Source organism: Pectinophora gossypiella, chromosome 12 (assembly GCF_024362695.1).
Source record: "Pectinophora gossypiella chromosome 12, ilPecGoss1.1, whole genome shotgun sequence".
Taxonomy (NCBI): domain Eukaryota; kingdom Metazoa; phylum Arthropoda; class Insecta; order Lepidoptera; family Gelechiidae; genus Pectinophora; species Pectinophora gossypiella.
Genome location: NC_065415.1, coordinates 16,364,382 through 16,373,944, shown reverse-complemented (window position 1 = coordinate 16,373,944; position 9,563 = coordinate 16,364,382). Strand labels below are relative to the sequence as shown.

The 9,563-nt window shown below is 39.4% G+C and overlaps 2 protein-coding genes across 3 annotated transcripts; both read right to left on the bottom strand.

Moving 5' to 3' along the window:
- Positions 1-1,110: 1,110 nt before the first annotated feature.
- LOC126371277 (cytochrome c oxidase assembly protein COX15 homolog) lies at positions 1,111-6,952 on the bottom strand. Of its 2 annotated transcripts, none has more exons than XM_050016564.1 (8): positions 6,766-6,952; positions 6,407-6,567; positions 5,518-5,653; positions 4,485-4,617; positions 4,028-4,214; positions 3,549-3,810; positions 3,130-3,398; positions 1,111-2,404 (listed from the first exon to the last, which is right to left on the bottom strand). In XM_050016564.1, the coding sequence occupies exons 2-8, from the start codon at positions 6,554-6,556 to the stop codon at positions 2,264-2,266; spliced, it is 1,278 nt and encodes a 425-aa protein (XP_049872521.1). In that variant the 5' UTR covers positions 6,557-6,567; positions 6,766-6,952; the 3' UTR covers positions 1,111-2,263. The 2 variants fall into 2 exon arrangements, with proteins under 2 accessions (XP_049872521.1, XP_049872522.1); XM_050016565.1 differs by having other exon boundaries at positions 6,840-6,952.
- A 471-nt stretch (positions 6,953-7,423) lies between these two features.
- On the bottom strand, positions 7,424-9,336 carry LOC126371644 (tubulin alpha chain-like). The gene is made up of 5 exons (XM_050016956.1): positions 9,328-9,336; positions 9,022-9,232; positions 8,214-8,686; positions 7,758-8,114; positions 7,424-7,681 (listed from the first exon to the last, which is right to left on the bottom strand). Exons 1-5 carry the CDS (start codon positions 9,334-9,336, stop codon positions 7,424-7,426), a joined length of 1,308 nt encoding a protein of 435 aa, XP_049872913.1.
- Between the last annotated feature and the right edge of the window lie 227 nt (positions 9,337-9,563).

Genomic DNA, 9,563 nt, shown 5'->3' with positions numbered 1-9,563 from the left:
ATAAAACAAATACTAAACATAAAATGATACTCAAACACGTCTCAGTTTCACGCCTCGTTTGACCAAATGGTAACACACATCTTGGCTAAAATGCTGGATAAGTACAGTTATTAATCATAATTATTGTAGCATGACTAGAATGACAGGACAGAGATAGTTCAATCGTCTAGCGCGAAAGAGACGAGAGATATGTCACTCTAATCATGCCACGTAAATGGGGTATAAGATTCTGTATAAACTTGTCACTTATCACTTTGGAAGTAGTGAAGTTGTAACTTCGTTAAACCGGAACCCTTCAGGCATTACGTAATTATAACAACGTTGTTATAACGGTTCGGATCACGCATGCGCGTTGAATTAGATATTGTACTATTGTAGATAGATAGGTATGGTAATAACAAATTCACTGCGAGTACCGTAAGCCTGTAAATGAGTTGTATATTTTGGATTTTACCCTCCTGCCGGCGTTTGTCAGTGTTGCCAGTTGTTGGCGATATTCTCTACTTATTTATATTATAAATTTTGCACTGAAGGAATAATTTCGTTTTCGATTTGCTAACATAACATCATGGCAGAGGTGTATAGTATATGCACCCACTCGTCGCCAGCTATGTTTAAGTCCCATGTAATAGTGGCGTGCCTATTGCCATTTAGTGCTGAGATATTGAAATGGCCTAATTTAACATATCAAAAGCCGTTAAAAACATGAATTTTTAAGACTATTTTATTTATTTATTGTCCTTTTTCATTTGGCAGCATTAACAAACGTCGTCGTGAAAGGTCATAGTGTAGCGACTCAGGTATTGAGTTGCAACTTACGTTATTCCCCGCCTTCCCAGCGTTGGGAGCTGTTTGCCCACTACCCTACGTCATAACTAGGGAATAGGCCCGGAAAATTGGTTATTCTCCCTTTCTTTTAAGAATGTATTTTGATCGATAAATAAATTAAAATTCAACTTTATGTAGCCGTATTAAATGGATTTGAATTTATAAAATATTTACATAAGTTTGAGTGGTGGTCAAACAGCCGCCGGCGATCTGTTTTGTACATAAACAAGGTTTTCAGTGTGTAAGCAATATTAGCATTTTAAATTTTCAAATAAAAATCACTTTGTGAATAACAATTTTATTTTGTGTTTCATTTCTAACAAGCGTACTTTATAACACAAACATTATGCACTAAATATTAAGTTAAGCACAGTCCCCTGATTGAAATGCCATTTTACCCACATTGTTAACTAAATACTGCTTATTGTAACCTATATAATCAGTACTCAATGAAAATAATAGTGTTTCCTGTGAAGAAATATACAAAAAATAAAGAAATAATCAGGCTATTGCCAAAACATTAGTGTTACAAATATTCCATTTCATCTTACACCATACAATACTTATTAAATGTATTTTTTCAGTATCCCTAAAAATGTTATTAAAATAATTTCAGAACTACATGAACAACATTCATTCATTCAACACTTTTTCATATCGGCCGGATTTCAGCCTAAACCGAAACTAAGCCGAAACCCGTATTTTGGCCGAAACCGAAACTTCGGTCGGACACTAAATAGCAATATTGCTTTTGACGTGTATTGCCGCTCTTACGCGGCCTGCACGACAGACTAGCAACATGCATTATCCTGAGAGAACCAAGAAATACTGACCCTGCCTCAAGTATAGCGAATTGGCCTAATAAATATCTGTCCCTGTGAAGAACCAATGGAATGAGGTTATATATCACGTCGCCAATAGCGTGGACTCATTTATCGCAGCACGTGCGATATGTGAATGCAACGTACGTGATAAATAAACCGGTTCTACTAGTTCTTTTATCCAGCCAGCAGGTTACAGCGGTTATTACATTTGCCAATCCTGCCCGATGCGTCAAGGTCACGGGCTCTGCGATCGGAATCGTATAGTCTAATAGCAAATTGGTGTAACCATGGTAACCACGATCTGCTCGTGACGTGCTTAGCCGTGAAGGAAAACATCGTGACAAAACGTATTGCGCTGGTTGTAAGGTGAGACATGCAGTCGCTTCTGTAAAAAACTGGACTTGTCAAATCTTTAGGTTAAATAAGCGGACCCTGTGAATAACGGGATAATGCTAAGGAGATGATGATGATGACGCGCGAGCCCGTAACCTTGACGTATCGGGCAGGATGGATTGGCAAATGTAATAACCGCTGTAGCTGTAGGGCTGGGTGGATTGGCTAGTCTAATAACCGCTTGCGGAGGCTGTATACAAATTCGATGGAGGTAAGGTCTACTTGGGTATATACTTGATGAGCTTGATCTCGTGTGTCAGCCATATCGCCAGCGACAGCAGCACGAGCGAGCCCGACTGGTGCGACGCGGCCAGCGGCGTGGGCACGAAGTGAACCAGCGTCGCTATGCCCAGCGCCACCTGGTGGGGAAGACAATACAATACAAAATAGGGTTAGTTTCCAACTAGTCAAAACAGTTACTTTTTACTAAACGCCAAAACACGTTTTTTTTTGTTGTGACTTATTGTAGTGATGTGACTTATTGTAGGTCAAAACACGAAATACTATGGAATAGGTTAGTTTCCAACTAGTCAGATCAGTTACTCTTTACTAAACGTCAAAACACGAAATTCCTAAGGAATTTGCTTTGTATGAAAAAGCAACCTGTGCTGTCATAGAAAAACGTGACAAAATGTCACACTCATTACATTTTTCTTTACTAAAATCCATAAGTTATATAGAAAAAAGAAAACGTGTTTTGTCAACTTTAGATCTGTCTTTATTTAGTAAGTAATCAGAAGTTCGTAATTTATCTTTGACCTAGGAAACTACCTAATAATGCATAATCACATAAGACAAAAACAGTATACAAATAGGACATACATACCTAGAACGTACATAATACATACATTACGACGTAGTCAGGTCGATTGCAACATAATATAACATAACATTACGCCACTATTATACGTAGTTCTTAGCAGAGCGAGCCAAAAATTGCCACAGTTAAAAAAATTTTGAGTTGCCAACAGTACATTTTTTTATTTGCTATAATATCTGCAGTCAGTATCTCTTTTTTACAGCAGCTGCAGATTTGTCATGAGCAAGTTTAGCCAACTAATAATAATAAAATGCCGCCATTTACCTGCAGCCAGGCCATAGCGCCCACAGCGTTGACCACCCTCCTGGCCGCCGGCGACAGCGGCGTCCTCCGCGCCAGCAGCCACAGCAGGCTGGCGGCGGCCAGCGTGGTGGAGCCCAGCACGCGGTGGTCGAACTGCACCGTGGTCGGGTTCTCCGTGAAGTTGCGCACAGTGGGCGCCAGCGACAGTATGTCGTCCGGGACCCAGTGGTCGCCCATCTTGGGGAACGAGTTGTACACTAGACCGGCGTCGAGGCCGGCCACGAAGGCTCCTGTGGGGAGAAAACATTTATTTTCTTATTTTTTTATAAAGGGCGATACGGTTTACCACCTATCACGTTAGTCTAACAGAGAGCTCGTTGAGGTGTGGGTACTTAGTTCATCTTGTGATGGACGTACTTCTGAATCCGTTATTAACTCACCAGAAATAGCAGTGAAGAACGCCATAGCCTTAACAGTATGCGCAACAGCAGTGACACTAGCCAGCGCCTTGATCCTCTGGTACGTCGCAGACACAGGGAAGGGGCGTAGCACCCGCAGGGCTCCGCCCAGCAGCCCCGCGTACAGGATGAAGGCCAGAGACAGGTGCGCCGCCAGCCGGTACTGTGACACGCGGGGCACATCGGAGGGGCCCTGGAACCTGTCTTCCAGGCCGGATTTCACCATGTACCAGCCCATGAGACCCTGAAATTGTTGTTTATGACAAATGCATTTTCGGAGGTATGTGACCTAACCTGTATTGGACTGGTATTCACTGCTATAAAAAACCGGACATGTCAAATCTTCGGGTTAGGTAAGCGAACCCTGTGTAAAAACGGAATAATGATAGGGATCCCCCTAGAGAGAGAAACAATTATTGCAAGACCACCGCGGCCACGATATATGTAGTGTGACAACGGACCTGCGCAGCAACGAGCGCGCAGTAGACGGCGACGCGCACTTTCATCCCCTTGTTGAGGTACCCCCTCGCCCAGAAGAACGCGGCCGGCAGGAACACTGCGGCCCCGATGGCGCGGCCCCACGAGCGGTGCGCGAACTCCATCCACCAGATCCACTTGAACTCTGACAGAGTCATGTTCATGTTCTTGCTGGGGAGAGAGATAGAGATAGATAGGTCAGAGGTTCAGAGACTTTGATGTGAGTGTTTAAATAAAATGAATAACTGAAGGAATGAACCCGGGCGAATCAAATAGGCATCTCGCTGATATGCAACTCATTTGACGTGGGCTGTCAAGTTAATTCTATCGGGTTAGTGGACAATGTAAATTTTGAGTGGGTTATTTTTTGTAAAATTGACGTATGTTACATAAATTAAATGATGTCTACCGGAATCAGCACCAATATTGATATTAACTCACTATTTGAACTCGGGGTACTGCTGGTACTTGACGAACTCCCTCTCCCACTCGTCCTCGGTGGTGGGCAGCTTCTCGCCCAGCAGGCGCCACGTCACCATCGACAGCCCGGACTCCGTCAGCCGCGTCACACCACCTGGTGGCACAATGCTACTTTAGAAAATTGAATATTATTCTATGTACAACTGTGAGCAATATCATGTATAATCATCATCAGCCGTACGACGCCCACTGCTGGGCATAGGCCTCCCCCAAGGATCTCCACGACGATCGGTCCTGCTGGTTCTGGAGTGGCGACCACGTGTCGGACGACGCTCAGTGGGTAGGCCCGCTACAAGGTGGACCGACGATCTGGTGAAGGTCGCGGGAAGCCGCTGGATGCGGGTATAATACATACTTGTTATTTTTTAGTGAGAGTTACAGTTCAAATTATCGGGAAAGTTAATGTGACATGGTTCTAATACGTACACACATTTGTTTTTTGAAAGGGTTCAGTATTGCTTATGGCCATATGTGGCAAGAACTTTGCAACACTCTGTGTTACTTTGCCAAGGTAATAAAAAAGAAGTAAAGTAAAGAGGACTCTGATAGCATAGTAATTGATTGCACAATAGCAAGTTTGTCTGACAGGAAATGGAAACATGGGCCACTTGCATTCACAAGTATATATAATTATACTATGTGTGTTAAACTATACTTATAAGATAAATGCTGTGTGTGTGAGGGGGAATAAATAAAAGCCAAAACATTAATAAATGTTATTTATTTAAGATAAGAATATCACAGACATAAAATAATAAAGGGACTTCCTTTAAAACTTGTAAATAAAATTAACCACAAGAGAGGTGTTAAATCCACCATAAAGTTAAAGATAAAGTGACTTTTTTAATAAGAATAGAATTAAAAAGTGACTCATATTGTTTATTCCTACATCTAACTAACATCTATTCACACTACTTCCCCTTGCTAGTATTAACAACAACTCGCACAACATAGTAAACACTATAAATGAGGACAATGTACCCAGTGACCATACCTAGCACGACAGCGGTGAACACCATCCCACTGCATCCCAGCAGCCAGTACCCAACCACTTTAGATGTCTTTTCTGGCTTTGGTGACGATGAGCATAGTCGGGCTACGATGCCGTTTGATTTGATTAGTTCCTTTAGCTGAAATGTAAAGGAAAAATTCATTACATATTGAACTCTATGACACAGCATAGATAAAGAAATAGAATAAACAAACAAGACACAAACAGACAGGAGTTTTTTATAGGATTCTTTATAGGGCATGCAATACCTTTAACATGGAACATTCTAAGAGTGTCTTAATACTTGTCTTGGTGTTGTAAAAAGATATTTATTTTTATAGCATTTTATAATAATTTATTCAGAAGTACCTATTGGTTGTTTATTTATTTTATTCAGGCAATTCAGACCCTTACAGTTACCTATATATCTTAATATAAGAACAGTATTATATAAATAAAAAAATATAGGTATAGGTATGGGTAGTTAGGTAGGTAGGTGGTGCAATACAATACCAAAACAAAAGTAAGATTTTTATGAATGTTTTCATAACAAGACATCATAAAATCCTCAACTTCCAGTATAACATACTGGTAAATCTCATTTATTACACAAAAATAATTTTAAGTGTCTCTGGCAGTAATGGTTGTCTACTATACGACAACCAGTTGCCATAAACCATAAAGTTAAAGTTGAATTTAAAGATTTAAAATATAAAAGCTTATAGAAAATCATGTAAAGTATACAGGAGCATATATATATAGATAAATAATCAGCCTATATAGTTTCCATTGTTCTGAATACAGGATTATCATTTACTAGAAAGTATATTGAAGATCTGCATCAAGTTGGGCAGTTAACATGTAGGATTAATAAAAAATATACAAAACTTACCCTTAAACCCTTATAATTATTTACGCCTAACTTATTGTATCTGACGGGTGTGATCAATTGTCTGGACACAGCGCTGGTGTTGAAACCACTCCTGGTGGTCACTAGCAGACGGCTTGGTGCGCACCGGCACGCCTGCGCCACACTCCACATCTTGATATCAACTGGAATACCCAAGAAATAAGATACTATATTGTGTATTACAGTAAACCACTCGCTCGGTTGTTATATCAGTGTGATAGTTGTTGAAAAGATACTTATAATCCACAGACAATGGGTTTCATAATATAATTATATATATAATTATTATTGTAAGGAAAGATAAGTAATCATAGCGAGAAAATAATAATTGATATACCAACCGCAGTTTGCAGCAGAAAAAAATAATAATATACAGTTACAAATTTATTTACTTTTAAATACGAAATTAATATACCAAGTAACACTAGCAGGGGTAAATTATTGCTCGTAATGCGATACAATATAATATTATTGTATCATAATTTTCAAATTAAATCAACATAACCTAACTGCGAAACGTCAATGTCAAGTTATTTTTTTTTTCAGAAATGCTGTAGAGTTTGAATTTGTGGAATATATTATCGGTTTTTTTAAATGAAAAGTTTTTATATTGTTGTAACATTCATGTGGGCCATACTCGGATATAAATCATATCTCACTTATTTATCAGTCCCACACGGGCCTCCGGCGAACTGTTCAGCCTTAGAATTCTGTCCTCAATAACTTATAACAAAAGGTATTTTTTTAGAAAGAGAACTTAAAACTTCGTATATCAAAATCTGCCGGACCTCCTAAATTTCACGTTTTTATTTATTCTAATGGAGTTCTATACCTACAAAGTTGCTTTACCATTTCTAGCTTTAACAGTAATTCAATGAACGTTTATGAAATGATACACATTATTACAAGGAATTTTTTTTATGTGAAAAGTACATCAGAAAGTACACTTACATCCCAAAAGACGAAACTGATTACTATCAATCACTACAAAAAAAAAACTCAACCTTCCATTTCTCTATAATCATTGGACAAAGCTTTTATATTTTGTAAAGCATTTTTGAATTCACCTTCTTCCAATCCTTCTCCCACGTAATGGTGTACAAACGCTCTTTTCGCGTACATGAGCGAAAATTTTTTACAAAGACGTTCCCATGCAACACGAACAGAGGACGAGTTTGCGACCATAACAACTGCCCTCTGTAATGCTGCCAAGTCTCCACCAGGCACCGTCATCGGAGGCTGATAGTTAAGACCGATCTGTTGAGTAAAACATAGCATTCAAATCATAAAGTTGTCATAATAGAGTAAGTAAAACATTTTGTTAAGTACCTACCTTGAACCCGGTAGGAGACCAAGACACAAATTTAATGCTCCTCATACCCTTAATTTGATTAATGGCTGCATTGATATCATTTGGATTTACGTCTCCTCGAAACAACAAGCAGCAAGACATGTAACTGCCCTGCCTCGGGTCGCACTTCACCATCTGGTTGGCCGGTTCGAAACATGCCATCATCAGCTGCGAGGTTGTGTTAGCCTCGTGGTACGCCTTCGACGCGGGGACGAAAGGAGCAAAAGTAACTAGCGGAAAATGAATCCTGGGATACGGAATCAGATTTGTCCTGAATTCCACCAACTCTACATTTAGAGAACCTTCAAATCGCATGGACGCGGTCATACAAGAAACAACCTGGAAAGAAGGCTCAATTAGACAAAAACCAGTCAAGTGCGAGTCGTGCACTGAGGGTTTACCGTAAAAAAAACTATTGTCTCACATCAAGTTTCATACCTGAGCAATGAGTCTGTTCAAGTTGGTATACGTAGGTCTTGGGACGTCTAAAGATCGTGCTAATATTTCATACAGTGCTTCGTTGTCGAAGATAAAGCAAACATCTTCAGTGTTCATGCAGGCATGAGAAGTTAGAACTGCATTATAAGGTTCAACGATTATAGGCGATATTTTGGGAGCGGGATAAATTGCGAATTCAATTTTTGATATCTTCCCATAATCTCTATTTAAGCCCTCGAGCATAAGAGCAGTAAATCCAGAACCAGTGCCCCCACCAAAGGCTCGGAAAATAATGAATCCTTGAAGACAGCCGCAGTCTTCTGCCACCAATCGCACACGGTTAAGAGCTACGTCTATCATTTCTCGTCCAACGCCGAAGTAGCCGCGAGCAAAGTTACTAGCAGCGTCCTCTTTGCCTGTGAGTAAAGAGTTTGGATGGAACAACTGTCTGTATGTTCCCGTTCGTATTTCATCTATTCAAAGAAAATGAAGATTATTATTAGTATATTATAAATTATAACACAGGATACATTCCAAGCGATAGAGTCGCTTACTAGTGGACGTGGTAGGACAAGCCACGTAAAATATTGTCATAGTTTTGGTGGATAGCTATAGCTGAGCTCAACGACGATGACCGCTACATAATAAACCACATGTGACATACTGTCACACTGGTGGTGTCTGTGACACCACCTTGAGTGGTAAGAGGCATTGAAAAAACAAGTGGCCGATAATAAGTGGTGATGGCAGGTTAATGGATTTCGTAATTCTTTGAAACATAATTTATTATAAAGTACATGTATCATACCTATTGGTGTAGGTTCTAAGTCAACCATAACGACTCTTGGTACTGTCTTCCCTGCGCCAGTGTGACTGAAAAATGCTCCTGCCGAGTTACTATCATCTGCGAACGCCAGGATGCCGTCTGGTCTGATGCCATGTTCGAGACAGTAGAGTTCCCAACATGCGTTTGCCACTTGAACTCCTGCTTGACCTATATGAATATGTATAATTTCTTTCTGAAAGTATTGTTAGTATTACTAGTGCAGTTTGCAATAAACAATAATTATTCTTTATATCTATATTGAATGCAAAATTTAATGTAGTAACTCACTGTTGGCATTATATTTTTAAACTTTTACTAATAATTTTACAATTTTACATCTCCAAAAAAAGAATTACGAAAAATTTCACATATATCTATGTCATATTTGTTACTGTTTATTTACAATTTTATTGAAATTACGATTAATGACAGTGACAAAGCTTTTCAGAATGAAATCTATTTGGTTACGATTTGCATTACTATATAAATACTTTTTATGTCATTTACCGGTTTTTACGGTTTTT

Coding starts and splice junctions, on each gene's coding strand:
- LOC126371277 (XM_050016564.1), bottom strand. CDS start 6,556: ATGTGGAGTGTGGCGCAGGCGTGCCGGTGCGCACCAAGCCGTCTGCTA. Junction 5,654..6,406: donor ATAATTATAAGGGTTTAAGG/GTAAGTTTTGTA, acceptor TTTACATTTCAG/CTAAAGGAACTAATCAAATC. Junction 4,618..5,517: donor GTTCACCGCTGTCGTGCTAG/GTATGGTCACTG, acceptor TTGTGCCACCAG/GTGGTGTGACGCGGCTGACG.
- LOC126371644 (XM_050016956.1), bottom strand. Junction 8,687..9,021: donor CTTAGAACCTACACCAATAG/GTATGATACATG, acceptor TTCTTTGAATAG/ATGAAATACGAACGGGAACA. Junction 8,115..8,213: donor TGAACAGACTCATTGCTCAG/GTATGAAACTTG, acceptor CCTTCTTTCCAG/GTTGTTTCTTGTATGACCGC.